The sequence below is a fragment of the Panthera onca genome, chromosome B1 (assembly GCF_046562875.1).
Source record: "Panthera onca isolate mPanOnc1 chromosome B1, mPanOnc1 haplotype 2, whole genome shotgun sequence".
In the NCBI taxonomy this organism is placed as follows: Eukaryota; Metazoa; Chordata; class Mammalia; order Carnivora; family Felidae; genus Panthera; species Panthera onca.
In genome coordinates, this window is record NC_138342.1 from 83784362 (window position 1) to 83801511 (window position 17150).

Sequence of the window (17150 nt, forward strand, 5' to 3'; positions counted from 1 at the left end):
CTCCGAGCAGGGGGTGAAGGATTTGTCTTCTGCCCTTCTGTCCTCACCACTTATTAGAGGACATCGGTTATTATGGAAATGGAAAGTGGCTGTAACAGGTGGATTCTGTGAATTATAACATGGAGATTGGTGAAGCACTTAAGAGTTTCTCAAAGTCTTCTACACCCAATATGTGGTTATATTTTAAAAGAAGAAACCAACAAAAGAAACATTATTCCTAAAAGCTAGGTTTGGGATTTTGCATTGCCCACTCACACAATGCCATCTTAAAGTAAAGATGTAATGATATAAATGAAGTGCCCCTTCCAGCCAGGTGTGGCCCCTTGGTTTTCACTTCATCACCTACCAGTCTTGGAATCTTGGTACCAATAAGAGGCTGACTTGAATTTTTACAGTCACCTTGTTTCCTGTGTTTCACTGGTATATGTCTCATATATCGTTTGAAAATTCAAGAATGGGGAAGATTACAGGAAATAATTAGGACACATATAACAATAATCATGAATATAAACAGAAAAAGTATCAAGTGTGCATAATTCTTGGGTTTCTGAGGACCTTGCCCCCCCCCCCTTTTTAATAGCTATCCTGACTTCATGTTTGATAGAGGGAAGATGTGTAACAAATTTGAGCTTTGGCCCATACATTCAGCCCAAATCTGTTTGGCTTCAGTTTCAGCCTTGGTCTTTGGAAAAGTAAGAGGTAAATGGCTATCCATTTCTGGTGTTCCTGAGCTTGTGTGTGAACAGTGATCTTGTGATCATGCCCATGATCATTGTAACTAATCAATGTAACTCTATCTACAGCAAAACAGAGCACAATTTATTTTAGCTTTATTGTTAATGTATGAATATTCACTTTCAAATATGGATAAGCAATCTACATATAACTTATAATAAAATTCTTCTTATGTGTTAAATACGTTGAAATTCTGAAGTATAAATGCATCCTTATTATTGTAAAAATCATCAGGGTTTAAAGAAAATGTCTAATTTATAAGCATTTTATATCTTGTGAGTATAAACTAAAAGCAAATGTCAGTTTGACCACCACAAAATTCCATGACAAGGAAACAACAAAAAAATTTGTACAAAGATATCCCAGGTAAGTCATTTCCACTTCAAACTCAATAAGGAATGTAAAGACAATGGAGAACAGAAGGAAGATATGGAGAAAAACATGGTACCCAAACCTTTTTTTGCCCCCAATATTATAAGAAAGCTTAGAAGACTGTCTTTCATGCAGTCTGTTCTTTCCAGTTTTATGGTAGTCAGGTTCTAGAGAGGACGTACATCATAAACGTAACCATAACTGGCATGCTTTACGGAAGAGATGGCCAAAATTACCTGGCCCCTCTACTGACCTCAGTTGGAACTGAACATCTATTGAGTATCAGAAATGTGAAACATTAGTGCTGACAAATTAATTCAGCTAATTAAAGAATGTTTGACTCTTAAGTGCTTTAAAAATCAAGCTGAATAACAGTTATGTTTTAAGAATAAAATTTCAGGTTTATTTTTGTATCTTAGAAGTTGATTTTATGATGATGGCATTCAATGTCTGCCAAATGTTGATTCTAACTCTGGCCACTTGGCCTTCGAGCAAAATGGGCAGTGCACTTGGTACATATCTAGGAAGAGATCAGGTCCCCTCCTTCTAACTCGGGAAGCCTCTGAAAGCAAGCCCTCCTCCAAGCAAAGCTCTATTCGTCACCTCTGCCACTGTGGCCATGTCGTTGCAAGAGTGCCTATCTCACTAGCACATATTCCACTTCTCTAATGGTAAAATTTCTGCCATGGTCAAGGGAAAGAAAATTTACATGCGTTAGATAGATATAAGCACTATTAAATCAGTTATCTTTTGACCTTTAAGCAAGAAAATCTGACTTGGGAGGCCTTAAAAGGAAAAAAAAAAAAAAAAGAAGCTTCTCTATGTTGCTTTTTTTTTTTTTTTTTTGGTAAATACTTTTATCATGTCTAAAATACCCATGGTGCCCATGAGGAAAGTAGACTAGAATCATTTTATCATAGATACACTTTTCCAATATTATTATGGTTGTTGTGGAGGATGAAACAATGTATAAAACTCCCCCAGATTTAAACTCCTCCCAAGCCTGAAGTCAGGAAGCCACGTATACTGATACACTACTTAGAATATGAGAATTTGAAACAAGTTTTACATTATCTTTGTATTAATTACATTACCTTTAACAGCATGGGCAATATCCAGTGTGTGTGTGTGTGTGTGTGTGTGTGTGTGTGTGTGTATACATATATATGTGTATATACATATATATACACATGTATATGTATATGTATATATATATATCCATCCAAATATATATATTGGCACACAGCCCAACCAACCCATGTTTTTAATACAAAAGTGGTGATCAAATAAGCCAGACAAATAGGAGCTCCTTTATCTGTCTTCCTTGTCCATGTTCCCTCATTTTCCTATAAGCACAATGGACCATCCTCTGACCGATGTCTCCACTGGTCCCTACTACCATGCTGGACTTTCTGCTTCTTATACTAAATTAGAGAGTAGATTATAGACATCATAGCCTGCCTTTCTTTCTTTTTCTCTTCTGCGCCAGCACCTTCTCAGCTGATTTCTTGAGAGACTCCACGATGGACTTCATTCCTTCCCTTAATCTCTCTCCCACTGCCATATCCATGGTTACTAGATTTTAACCTTTATAACCCCTCTAAATAGACATTAGATTCAACTGAGGCATTAGCATTATTAATTTGGTGGATTTGATAGTGATATTGTAGTTTTACAATAAAACATCCACATTTTTTGAGATGGACATTTAGTGTGTGAAGAAAATGGCAAAAAGTCTGAATTTCCTTAAAAACACTAGATAATAGCAAAACACAAATAAACAGGGAGAAAGAAAAAAAGGAAAATGAAGGAAAGAAAGGAAGATAGAAGGGAACAAGGGAGGGAGGGAGGAGAAAGAAAAAAATGAAGCAAATATGATAACATCTTGATAATTATTGATTCTGGTAGATGGGCAAATGGGTATTAATTATAGTATTCTTCATTTGTGGTACATCTAAACATTTTTATAATAAAAAGTAATAAAAAGAAAAGCTTCACTGGCCTATTACAATTTGTACAATTGAATGTGAATAATTTAAAGGTCATGTGGGAGAACTTTTGAAGAACACAGGTTAGAGTTTAGTTTTTGTTAACTGAGTAATATACAGCAATCAAAGTGTCCAAAAAAAGAGAAATAAAGAGAAAGATATGTACGTGTGTGTATGTGTGTGTGTATCTGATTTCAAGTGCTTTACCAAGTGAATTGTTTCAGACAAGGGGCTTCAGGGTCCCTTACAGGATCCTCCAGTGACGAAGTTATTAGGATAGTCTCCTAAGTATAGGAGTAGGTATAGAGTTTCCCTTCCCAGCCTGAAAAGAAAGATGCATTTCTGGGGTCACAAATGACAATTCTGCCTGAATTCCTTCACTGAACCCTTCACCTCTGACCTTTCATGGCCTTTTAACATAGTCGTTGTGTTATTTGGACATTGTTAACCACCACAGGTCACTGAGGAATGGACTAGGAATCCTCTCACTAGGAAGGCGTGAGTTCCAAGGAGTTCATGTAAAAATTGTAAAACTTCAACCTTTTGAGTCCGCATGCAATGTCAGCACCTACCTTCTCTTTACTGGTACTTTTTGGCAGATGTTATTGATTACAAAAATAACACACTTTTACCGCATTAGTGCAATTTTATGTCAAGAACTCAGCTGACAACTCACAGAAAGAGTGACAGAAAAAGACAGAGAGAAGCAGCAAATACTTACACTTTGTCAAAGTTCTAGAATGCCTCTGCTTAAGCTTCGAGAACATAGGACTGAAACAATTTTTAAAAATAAAATAAAAAATCTATTGTGCAAGAGTTGGCTGCAGGCTTCATGAACCCTAGTTTTTTGGACTGTGTCATTTGGAGTTTCCCTTGGTTGGCAATAAAGGTTGTACCACATTCTGGGGATAAAATCCACTGTGCTTTCTTCTTTGTGCAATGCTGTCTCCTGCTTTGGTAGAGACGTTCTAGAAGAATTGGTTTGGTTTCATCTTAGAATTGCACATTTCAGAAATAGTGGACTATATTCATCATACTCTTTTTCTTTGAGGATCACCATCCCTTTTAAGTCCAGTGAACTAGCCCTCGTGTCCTCTACATGTACTTGAATTTTGTCTTGGAATGAAAAATGAAGAGTAAGTAGAGAGGTGAGAAAAAGAGGTGAGAAAGAAATTCATTCATCTCCTCATTAGGGTGTGTGATTCAGATCTTCCTCTGACCTTAGCATTCTAACTGGAGTTTCTGCCCATAAATGATAAATGATAAATGATAAATGACACCTGCTTCCCAGGTGTCATTCAGTCCATTAACAATAATGATGACATGGGTCGCATGGGTGGCTCAGTTGGTTAAGCAGCAGACTCTTGATTTCAACTCAGGTCATGATCTCACAGTTCGTGGGCTTGAGCACCAGGTCAGGCTCCGTGCTGCAAGTGTGGAGCCTGGAATTCTCTCTCTCTCCCTGCGCCTCACTCCCAAAGTAAATAAATAAACTTAAAAAAAAATAGTAATAGCATTGCTATCGAGCCTTACAAATTAAATCTATCATCAGCCCTATGCAACTAACAGATCAATCTGTTATTAATACAGTTTTACCTTGTTAACTGTGCTGCTTAAGTGGACAACTGGAATGTTTAGAAACATATTTTTATGACTAAGGAAATGGTATTTTTTTTATTTTCTAAAAATAAACTTTGTGTATGCAACATTCACAATAGGATTATTCTCAAACAGGAAATGATCCAAAGGAATATCATCAAAGAAGCCCACTGCCATCTCAGGGCTTCGTATGCCCAAAATAACACGTAAGTTTCAAAAGAGTGAAGAAGCACAGACCTTCATAATAATAGATACAGCACATCGAATTATTTTTCTGTGATCAGATTATGTAGATGCTACTAATTTTATTTGTTACAGTCAGAATAAATTTCACTAATTGCTAATCCTACCTTTAGGAGATGCTCCCGATGTTGATTCCAAAACAGGATTTGGTATTATGCTTGCTGTTGATACAGATATTTCTGTTGCACGAGTTGATAGTAATACACCAGTGATTGCGTTAACACCTGAAACAAATAGCTTATGTTAAAGCAGCTGCATTGAAGTTTACAATTTATTTTGCCAAATAATAGTAGTATATTTAAGCAAAGTAAACTGTATGTATACGGCTGCTAACCCAGTAAGCAGGGCATGGATTTGAAATTAATTTTCTAATTGTAATGAATTCAGCCTTCAGTTCAATATTCATTCACTAACTCCACCTGCCTCTCACCAACGACGTGAATTTTCAAGAGAGCCGGCAGGAGCAGTCTATAGCTCTGAAACAAAATGATTCCTGAAACACTTAGGAGGAATAAATGTATAAATTGAAATTTGACAATTTTTTTATTTAAAACATTTTTTTAACGTTTATTTATTTTTGAGAGAGAGAGACAGAGCATGAGCAGGGGAGGGGTAGAGAGAAAGGGAGACACAGAATCCGAAGCAGGCTCCAGGATCTGAGCTGTCAGCACAGAGCCCGATGTGGGGCTTGAACCCATGAACTGTGATATCGTGACCTAAGTCAAAGTCGGCTCCTTAACCGACTGAGCCACCCATATACCACTAAGTCTGACAATATTTTTAAGCCCACTTCACTAACGTTGTGAGATGAACTAATTAAATCGATTTTCTCTGGGCAGTGGATGTTTTACTAAATATTTTCATAGAACACTGGAATTATTAAGTAGTAAAATGTCGGTATTCATACATCTCTTCTTGATATAAAGCATTCCCTCCACTCTCTTTTTCTATATACATTCCAAAGGAATAAAATATATTTCATTTTTAATTTTTAAAAAATTTTTAAAGAAAGACCATACATTTTATTATTTATTTTTATTTATTAAATGATTTAGTTCTCTAAATTGCAACAATCAAAGGCACAAAGATGAAGATGATAATTATTAGGTATATTACATATTTAGTTTTAATAATTCCTTTTTGGCAATAGAAGTCAATATTTAATAGTAAGTTGTAAATTTTCATTGAAATATTAATTATTCGAAGTGAAGTATATAGAACTTAATTCTCAGTGATTTATGGAAATATTTGTTTTACACAATATTATTGAATTTGTTAGCATTTATAGAATCCTTTTAATCTTGCATTTGTTGGTCTTGTCTCTATACAGTCACTGTCGTGTTAAAGATCAGAAAATAGCAAACAAAAATGTATAAAGGTCTTGCACAAAGTATTCACGTCCATGGAAGGCATTGTTTCCGTGCTGTTACTTCGTCTGTATAGAGTATATATAGTATAGCATGTTAGTTAAGAGTATGGACTTCGAGTGACAAAGACAAGTTTCAACGCCAGTCAAATTGGGTATGTCATTGCAGTAAATACACTGACTTCTCAAATTTAAATTTCATCCAAGATTTTCCTCTTTGAATCTGGGAAAAACCAATAATCTTGCACAGTTGTGAGCAATATTTCAGGTGTCATGAGATAGAATACACTTCCTGTTTCATTTTATAGACTTGAGGTGCTTGGAAGTGTTAGCACTTGGCACTGACTTTGTTTATAGGCAGTACACAGAAATTGCTTGATGTATTCATCACATACAGATTTGTTCAGCACATTCAGGAATGACAGAACTGCCTTTTCACAGGCTTTACAGAAGTCAAGTCAAAAGCTTTTTTCACCTCTGGGTGCACTTCACACCCTCGGTCTCAACCCCTTCCCCCAGTAGGGAGAAGGAACGTAGCATGCGTGAGGTTATCTTTTCTCTGTCAGTCATTTTGTTCTATCTTTCTTTTCATCCCAGAATCTTCGATGTAACACTCATTTCTAAGTTGAAACTGAAGTTGAAGAAAGTTATTCAAAGAAGCACACTCCACTTTGACTGGAAAATTCGCCTGTAAATAACTTAAATGATCCCTACCTGTCAACTTGCTAAATAGTAGCAATCTCAATTTCTGAGTATAATCAACATCCCTGGAGACTTTTTTCCTATTTCTTTCCTCCCTCCCTCCGTTCCCCCTTTCCTTCTTGCCTTTATTTTCTGCTTCTATAAACAGTTACTGCATAACTAATATGGAAAGCATGATAAGATCTAATAAAAGACTCTATGTTGTACCACATGGTATCACCCATGAGTAGCTCTCAGTCTGTTAAGGAACATAATGCTTACACACAATAAATAATCAAGGATATTCTGCATGGGTTGTGTAGACCAGTGTTTTTCAAACTGCAGGTTATGAAATAATTAAAGAGTACTTAAAATCTAGTTAGTAGATTACAGTCAGAGCTTTTGCCAAATGAAAGAGGAAAAAGCATTAGAGTGATATTGCAGATAATGAGGGTAAGTATGGTTTTATGAAGTTTGTGCACGTGTGTGTGTGTGTGTGTGTGTGTGTGTGTGTATTTGAATAAAACATTTGTCAGTGCACAATATGTTTCCTGCTGTGATTCCAGCTAAAAATTTGAAAGCTACCGGACAAGAAATTGGGCAAGAGTTTATAAGATAAAGGATGACCACCATGTTGACATGAGCAAGGACTCCGTTATGAATAAGTTGACATAGGAGCTAGGGCTTGAAGAGTAAGTAACACGTCCACATAGCTAGAAGAAGGGGTATGGACAAACGTCTGGAGGGGAAGTCAGAGGTGATTGAGCACCTTGCAAACAGTTGTATCTGGTTGGATTGCTGTATGCTCTGAAAGAGCATAGTTGGCCTTGTCTGGTACAATACTGGCAGTTAGATCATAAAGGACCTTGAACACCAAGCCAGGGAGTTGAATCTTTATTAAGTAAGGAGCCATGGAAAGTGACCAAATAGAAATTCTACTGTAGGAAAAACAATGGGGAAGTGGGTGGGGCAGAGAATGAGACAGCGCTAACCGAACTGATCTGCAAGTCCCATTTTTATGTTTACCAATGTCCATGACCTTTTGAAGTCATCATGTGAGATTAGTGAGTTCATATCCATAAAATGACTTGAGGCAAACTAAAAGCAGGCAAAATCTTAACCACTGTGTGGTAAGATTGGGAGGTACTGGGAGGCTTTTCCTCCTTATTAAACTTCAACCCATTTGGCTACTGAGTTCCCTGAGTAAACTCTTAATCCAGTAGCACTCATCCATGTCTTTGTTATTAGTTCTTCAGACTGTCCATCAAAGAGAATGTCCTCCTTTGGCAAAGACTGACAAACAGCCTGTGAAAGTATTGAGTGTCTCTGTGTGCCAGGTGCCATGTGAGCATTGTTTCCTTTAATCCTAAAAAGATACCGTGGTGCCCATACTTGTATGATCAGCACTTTACAGATGAAGACAGTGAGGTTCAAAAACGATGAGCAACTTGCCCACACTATACAGTGGGAAGTAACACAGTTGCGATTTTAACCCAGAACCCCTTGAATCTTTACTCTTACCCACCACAGATCTTGCCATGGGAAGGTGGTCCCATGCAAAGCCACATACTTCTGCTCTGCCTTTCACAGGGTGTAATATTACAGGGGTAGAAGTGACTTAGATGCACAGATGTTTTGCCCTTATGTATCTAAGATGAGGAAGCAGATGAAATACCTCACTGTTTTTTTTTCTTAAAAAAATATCATTTTGTCATGTACATTACATACATGCACATACAAAATGTGTCCCTACATGAACATCCATAAAGTAGACTTAGAGCTCTGAAGGAAATTTCCAATCTACTGAAGCTATTTATGTTTGAAAAATAAAAATAGAGGTTTACTCAGTTGGAAAATTCTGCAAATAGAAACGTTCTTCTGTTATATGGTGGGAAAGAATTATTCTAAGTACCACTGTTGAAGGTTTTATTGACCACGATGCAAGTAACCACCAGTTATGCTTTTACAGCATTTTCTATAAATTTCTCTTAGGTCGATCTGGTCTCCTAATAAACTATTGAGGATAATGGCTCATTCTGAACTATTTTCTCTTCACAAGACATGATGAGGTAGCATTTCATTTTTCTTTATCTCCAAAGTAATTAAAGAAAAATTTCACAAGAAGACCTGTGCTTCGCATCTTCGCTTATGTCTAACCAAATAGTGCTGTTCTTAGGATGCTATAAGGAAAACAGATGGCATTTTATCCTGATTCCACCCTAGACTGAGAGAGTACAATAGATACAATGACACTAGTTTCCCATACTATTAAAGGATGAAGCAGGATTGGGATTTTTAAAAAAGTAACTATTTTAATTACAGAAATCATGAGAACTTGGAAAATTCAGCTTACAGATGAAAACCAGGTATCATATTTTTTCCTATTTTCAAATGATCTGCTCATCTACTCCAGTCTTCTTAGATGTGCTTTGTTATTACGTTTCTAAGTATTCACAAGTAGTCTCTAAAAGTTAGAATTTTAGGGGTACCTGGGTGGTTCAGTCAGTTAAGCTACTGACTCTTGATTTCGGCTCAGGTCATGATCTCATGATTCATGGGATTGAGCCCCACGTCAAGCCCTGCATTGACAGCATGGAGCCTGCTTGGGATTCCCTCTCTCTGCCCCTCCCCTGCTTGCTCTCTCTCGCTTTAGAAATAAATAAAAACTTAAAAAAAAAAGAACATAAAAGTTAGAGTGTCATCCATACTCATAATGAGCAGGTATCTCTCTAGTTATCTTTTCCCCTACCAAGTCTATAAGCAAAGTCCACTGGAAAACCACTACTAGAAAAGGTAGATCTTACTTCCTCTAGATGCACACAAACACTGAATGACAGTACCTTAGAATTCTAAGACTTGAGTCCTCAAAAGAACTTCTAAAAATATCCTATTGTAACAGAAACGCTACATTTTAAAGCTTAGAAAATGTATGAGTTTAAGATAGTTTCAAAAGATCATAGCAATAATTACTAAAAAAGTTCCCTTAATTCCCAGTTGAGCACTCTGTATTATGTAACAGAGAAAAACCTTTTTTCCCCCCATTCTACTAAATCGAATACATTTCTGATGGAGACAATGCCAAAGTTTCCCTTTGAACTACAGGAGAAAAGATTTACTTTGCGAGTTTTATCCATAAACAAAATTTCAGAATAAAGTTTTAAGCTCTTTAAGGAAACAAAAGAGTGATTATTTAAAAAAAAAAATATATATATATAGTTACAGTGTATACAAAACACTAATTACTTAATGGTCTAATAATCCTCAAAGTACAATTGTTACGTAATAATTTCATAACCTAGATCAACTCATCTATGGAATTCAAAGTAAAGTAGATAGTTTTATATTCAATAGCATATAATTTGTTATTCCCACTAATTCATGTTGTTTTCATACAACACCTCCTCCTGTACATCCCTACTTCCTCAAGCTTTTAAAAACTTTACACACATTTTATATTGAAATAAAGTAACTGTCATTTGTTCAGTTTTCACTTGTGTTCAGTTATCATCTTCTATGCATCACACCTTATAATGAATATGGATTCACTTCTTAAATTTACATGGGATGGCAGTGCATGAATTGGGGTGTGGTAAATAGCGGGAGGGCATTTTTCATAATAACTTGCCAGTAATTGCTAATATTCCAACCTTGTTCAACTGATACCCTATTATCTTCTTTGTTAGTAAATAATCATTTTTGAAGCTTAAGTTGAAAATTTTAATTTTCCCTCACACATCAAAAAATATAGATATTGAAGTATATGAAAAACTATAAATATATAACATAATACACTATAATTTGATATATGAAAGTAAAATATATTTACACATGAATATAATGAAATAAATAAAGGCATAAATAAAATACAATACCACTATCTCTATTCCTATCAAAATAGAATATCAAAATTCATGAAATGGGGCACCTGGGTTGCTCAGTCAGTTAAGCTTCTGACTCTGGATTTTGGATCACGTCATGATCTCACAGTTTGTGAGTTCGAGCCCCGCATCAGCCTCTGTGCTAGGAGGGCAGAGCCTGGTTGGGATTCTTTCTCTCTCTCCCTCTCTCTGTGCCCTCTCCTGCTCACACACTCTCTCTCAAAATAAATAAGCATAAAAAAAAACTAAAACACAAATAACTCAGCACCTTCATGAAAGGCAAGACACCAACTCCTTTCCATTATCAGTGTCTTATCAACACATTCTTACACTAACGGTAGTCCTTCTCTTTTGACATAGCAAAATTCATTTTGGTTCATTGCCAACTGAATTAAATACAGTTAAATCTTTATCAATTAAAATAAAATAACAATTATTCAATGATGATGTGTCTTTGATGATTTCTTCTGTTTGCACTGACCCCAAATTTTATAATGTCCTATTTTAAATGTATGAGTAGCTCACTAGCCAATGAATTGTTTACCACAATAAACATTTGTTAAGCATCTATTTCATGAAGAGCTAAGCAAAAATAGAAAAACATGTTTTTCCAAGGGGACCTTAGAGTTTATTTGAATACTCAAGCTATACATATGTGAACAAACTATCAGATTATGCTAAGATGCTGTATAAAATGGTGCTATGTAATTAATACTACGCATAGCTGTTTCTGTACAATGTTAAGTGAAATCAAAGTAAGGTGATGTTTCTCTTTGTGTCAGGGACAATCAGAATCATTTTCTTGGAGGGAGAGATTTCAAAAAGAATTAGCTTGGGGCGCCTGGGTGGCTCAGTCGGTTAAGTGTCCGATTTTGGCTGAGGCCATGATCTCGTGGTTCATGAGTTCAAGCCCCGCGTCGGGCTCTGTGTTGACAGCTCAGAGCCTGGAGCCTGTTTCAGATTCTGTGTCTCCCTCTCTCTGACCCTCCCCCATTCATGCTCTGTCTCTGTCTCAAAAATAAATAAACGTTAAAAAAATTGAAAAAAAAAAAGAATTAGCTGAGACATTAAAGAAAGAAAAAAATTATTTCATGGGAGAAAAGAAAGCAAGTATACACAACCAGAAGAAGAAAGTGAAGGGAGCCAAGTAAAAGAGAGGCCATATAACAGAAGGTCTGGGAGGGGATAATATTAGACACTTATAAGCAGAATCTCTTGGGAGAAGAAAGTAGGAAAATCCCACTTTCAATGAAAACATCAGAGTTAGTGGCAACTCTTGAAAAAAGGATTTTAAATTTCCACTGCATTTTCAATTAAGACTAACAAAATATCGTAGCAAGCACACAAGTTTTGAAAATGCTTCAATTTCCTAGGCGGAATGAATTGGGAAGGTAAGTAAGAAGAAAAAAAAAACCCTCATCTCTCACAGAGAGGAGACAAAAAAAAAAAAAAAAAAAATCAGATAAGTGGCAGAAAGCTGTGCCCGAAAGAGGAAATCTCCTCAGGTTACCAGCCATCTGTGAGGTGGGGAGGGAGCGCCAAGCCTGGCCGGCTCCGAGCGTGGACAGGTGTCTCAGCCACCTGGCCCCTCTGGGGAGAACAGGAAGGCAGCATTGCCTTGGTGAGTTTCTTCAACAGAAAACAGCGATGTCGGCAAAATGGACCTGAGAATTCAAGGTGTTTTGGCCGACAAGTGGATGGAAGCGTACAGGCAAATTTCCTCCACTCACCCAGATGTCAGGTTGGAAACGATGGGGTGGCACAGTTACTTCCTTCCACAAAAATAACCGTGATTTAACAACAAAATCAGATTCCATAATAATGAGATATTTGAGATTGTGAACCCTAGTATCAGGGGACTTTTTGTATTCTGTTCTAGAGTTTCGATATCCTGAGGCATGAAAAGGCAAAGGTTGGATTTAATATTTATAGGGGTGGGAGTTGGAGGAAAAAGGAACAATCTGGCCATACTCTCCGGCTCTTAGACAATCATCCCACGGTCCCTCCCCCCCAGGCCGTACTCTGAGGCCGGAGAGGAACTGTGGTTTTGGCAGCCCAGAAAAAACATCTTCCAAGGAAACAAGAGGCTTAGGCTTCACACATTCTTATAGGCACCAGCAAGTTTCAAAAGCAAGACTCTTGGACCCATCTCATGACTTCAGGAAGGAGACCAACTTGGGTGCCCTCTCAGTCCTGCGAGGAACAGCACTGCTCTGTCCCTTCTCGGGGCTTCACGTAGGGGCAGTGATACTAGAAGACAGTGGAGTCCTATTCTCTCTCTAATGGCACCTCCAGCTTTCCTCTGAACTTAGGATGTAGCCACTTGGGTCTTAACTATAGGCTCTCCTGAGTGTTTCTTCAGAAACAGGGACAGGCTCACTGGACACTTTCTACCAGCAGGTTACATTTGTTTAGAGTCACGACTTATACACATGAAATGACATGATGAGAGATGGAAGCAAGACCCAGACTTGGCAATTGTGCCACCGGCTAACTGTGCAACGTGGTATGAGCCACTCTTCCTCTCCGGGCCTCAGTTTTCTCTCTATAAGAAGCGTCCATTGAACAACTTCTCGTCAACAATAAAATTGTTATTACCGCTAGGATTAAATTGCAATGGAAACATCCATGACGGCAAATAATAAAGTACAAGTTGCACTTCCACATACCAAATGAAGGCTTGTACTTCAGCAGTTATATACAATGGATTTATGGGGTTATTAGTGCTGCCTTGGAGAAATTTGAGCCCAGAAGGGAATTCCGTATTTCAAGGGGCAAAAATGACTGCATTCATTTGCAGTTTGATAATGTTACCTGGACTAAATGTATTTCCCTTTAGGGTGCTGGTCTACTCAGAACTCAAGAAAAATGTGAAAGACAAACTTTGAAACAGACGTTGGGAATACTTGGTTTCAGAATTTTCTTTTCAATGTAGAAGAGCGAGTGTAAGAAGATGAAATATTTTTTATAGGTGAATTAATTACTACATGAAGGAATAGAGCCCAGATCAAATAAAGTAGTCAATTCCTTCTCAGCAATGTGTGTGGGGGTGTGTGCTCATGTCTATATTTAATTAGTGACAAATGCATTTCCAAAAATAGTCTACAGTATTGCATTTGGAGCTAGAAAATAATATTTGGCTAAATTTGAGATATCTTGTTTATCATTTCATCCACTTTTATTTTTGTCTTTTCTAAATGTAAAGAAACACTCTCTAGCTATTTTAAAATGTTTTTTAATTTATTATCAGCTGAGAGACTATACTTTTAGTTGTAAAGGCATCAAATAAAAGAATGAAAGAGTTATTTCTACTTTCTGAAAAGTCAAAGATAATCTTTTCTTGCCCTGAAAAGAGTTATTTGAAGGGACAAAAAAACTTTAAGGGATAGATATTCCAAGGACACAAACTCATCTAACAATAATTACTTTCTATTACATTTATTGATTTTAACAACAATTTTGTGAAACAGCTGAACAGACACAAATGTTATCTACATTATACAGATGAAGAAATGGAGGTCCTGGTGACTGACTGTGACTTGTCAGGATGCAGAGTTAGAAGGTCTTAGAGCTTGTTTAAACCCAAATGTTCTAATCCCTCTTTTGTGTTTTTTCTCTCCACATTGGCTAGAGTTTTAGAACTACAAGATCATCTTTGTGATTGCAGTATTGCTATGCCAATACTTGAGTAGTTTAATGACTTTAATGTACGATATTTTCCTCTTATATTATTGCTAATTGTTATAAAAATAAATGTAGCTAATTAAGGTATGTAAAATATTAAAAGTAAAAAAAAAACAGTGATCATTGGTAGTACTTCATCAGTTTGTGGCTGACCAATCACTCATCTATCAGAGATTATTAAATAAATCAAATTAAAACAAAATCTCTTAGCTCAAAGTTTTATCTTCTCTTGTCCATGAGTAGAACATTCATGTGAAACAATTTTACCAAAAAATTAAAAAAGTAAGAAAGTCAACTTCTATTGTAATATCAAATGACTCGGAAAATTTATGAAGGGTGTTTGAAGGTACGACTTTTTAAGTGTCTTCTTCCCTTTGTTACTTGTCTTAGATTTAGGACAATGTTGTAAAAAGGAGTTTCTTTTCTTGTTTTGGGGTAAAGCAATGGTGTTAAGGTAAATACCTTATTGTTTGGTCTCACTTTGATAACAAAATCACTCATTACCTTTGTCACATCAAAAAACTATTTTGTCCCCTTAATTTTATTTGCATCAAATTCTTTTCTAACGTATATATTCAGTATCTTCTGTAAATGCAAGAAAGGCACTAAATAAAGGAAAATCATCTCTTAACAAGTTTATAAAGCAAGGGGCAGGGTAGTGCTAGGAATAGGGGTCTGGGGCCATGTTACCCAATCCAGGCCCCACCATCGACCCGCTGTGCAACTTTCTGAAAATTGCTTAACCTCTTTAGCTTCAGTTGTCAATATTTTAGAAACCTACCCTATACGGCTTCTGTACAGATCAAACAATGATATATATAAAAAGGTAAGAGATGCAGTCAACAGCTAGATTACACATGAATTTATCCCGACTAAAAAGTCAGTGAAATGAGGTACATTTTAGAGTTCTATCATTAGGTCAGATCAATTTACGTTTCTGACTTATACCGCCTCTAAATACTGGAGTAACTACTTACGGGGCCATGTCTAATACAGTCAGTAGGTTCGAGCTAGGAAAGTCTTTCTGAAAGAACTTAAACTCCTCCTGAGATCATAACCTAATTCTCCCAGTTATGCCCTAACGTTGACAACCACTTTGCCGGATTTCTTAAATTATTTTTTCATTATTCTCTTTTTCTAATTTCCTTATATCATTTATTTCAAGGAACAGATTAGGGTAGCAGAACAGAAAGATTGAAAAAAAGGATAGAAAAGGACAGAGAAAAGAAAACTTGGGAGTTGGGTGCATATAGTAGAAGAAAGAAGTTTTTCCGGTTGTAGTCCTTAGGCCCATGGTTGCCAATGTGCTGTAGACACTGCACCAATGGAACCTGGGGAGTTTCTACGAGGGTCACGGTCTGTATTCACACGTGAGCACCAGGTGACATACGGAGGTATCGAATCACTATATTGTACACCTGAAACTAACATAACATTGTATGTTAACTACACTGGAATTAAAATAAAATACAAATTTAAAAAAATCTGTATTCACACTAAATATTGTGTGTGTGTATTGAAAAAAATGATCCACGCATATACGCTAATATTTTAAAATAGATGTAGGTTCTATTGTGAAAAAAATGATCCACGCATATATGCTAATATTTTAAAAGAGATATACGTTCTATTGTGATTAATACCACTTTTAAAGAATTGCTTAATATTTAGTAGCATTCTGTTTCCTCAATTAGCGGGTGCAAATATTATCCCACTGGAAGGGGAGTTCGCAATCTTACCACGTAAATGAGGTATTTCTCTTCAAAAAAGTTTGAGGACCACTGACTTGTGGATCTAAGTACATCAATAACAGTATAATTTAGTTAATTTGGCTGAAGTCATCGTATAGCATCACAAAACCACCAGAATTTGAAATCTTGTCTGATCCATTGCAACGCAAAATTAGGGCCACTCTTCAAACACCTGTGACTCATACTTTTTAATTAGAAACAAACAAGCAAAGACTGACAGAGGCGCCGATTTAGAGCCCCTTTGTTTCTAGTATATGCCAGTTCTGGGTGTTAGAACAATAGCACGTTTTCTCTTCCTCTGATTCTCTTTCCCCAGAGGTCCTCCACTTTTGAGATGGACAAACTGCCTGAACCACACATCCAGAAGTGACCCATTATGTGTTTACACAAGAACAGGAAAGTAGGCATAGTGTCTACTTTCCGATTTCAGACTCTAGCTTTTATAGGGTATATTTTCCAAATTAAAAAGATTTCGAACATTCCATTAGGACATCATCAAAGGAGTCATTTGTGGTGCGTTAATTAAATCTAACACATTTAAAAATAACTCTGCATGTTGTGGGCCAGATGCAGCCTTTGGAAAAAGAAGGAGCCTACACTGAACATTGCAACAGATTTTTGTATTTAATAGTAGGCAACAGACACGTTTCCAGAATATGCTCTCAAAGCCTGGTTGGGAAGTGTCTGCTCTGCTCGCAGCAGGAGAAAAAAGATCCATATATAAAGTAAAGGAGAACAAGAAGTAAATTATATACTTTCACCTCTCAATCAACTCAAATTTGCTTCATTATTTAAAAGTGGTGCCCCACTGCATGATATTGTCCAATTTTAACCAGAAGAATGAACCACTCCA

At 36.6% G+C, this 17150-nt stretch overlaps 1 protein-coding gene across 3 annotated transcripts in view; it reads right to left on the reverse strand.

The window, feature by feature from the left end:
* The window catches only part of EMCN (endomucin), a 103367-nt gene that overhangs the window by 61065 nt on the left and 25152 nt on the right, over positions 1 to 17150 (reverse strand). For all 3 annotated transcript variants that reach the window (XM_060654558.3, XM_060654557.3, XM_078445856.2), the window contains exon 2: positions 5045 to 5161. In XM_060654558.3, the coding sequence (XP_060510541.1) occupies positions 5045 to 5161 (117 nt within the window). The remainder of the gene's footprint in view (positions 1 to 5044; positions 5162 to 17150) is intronic.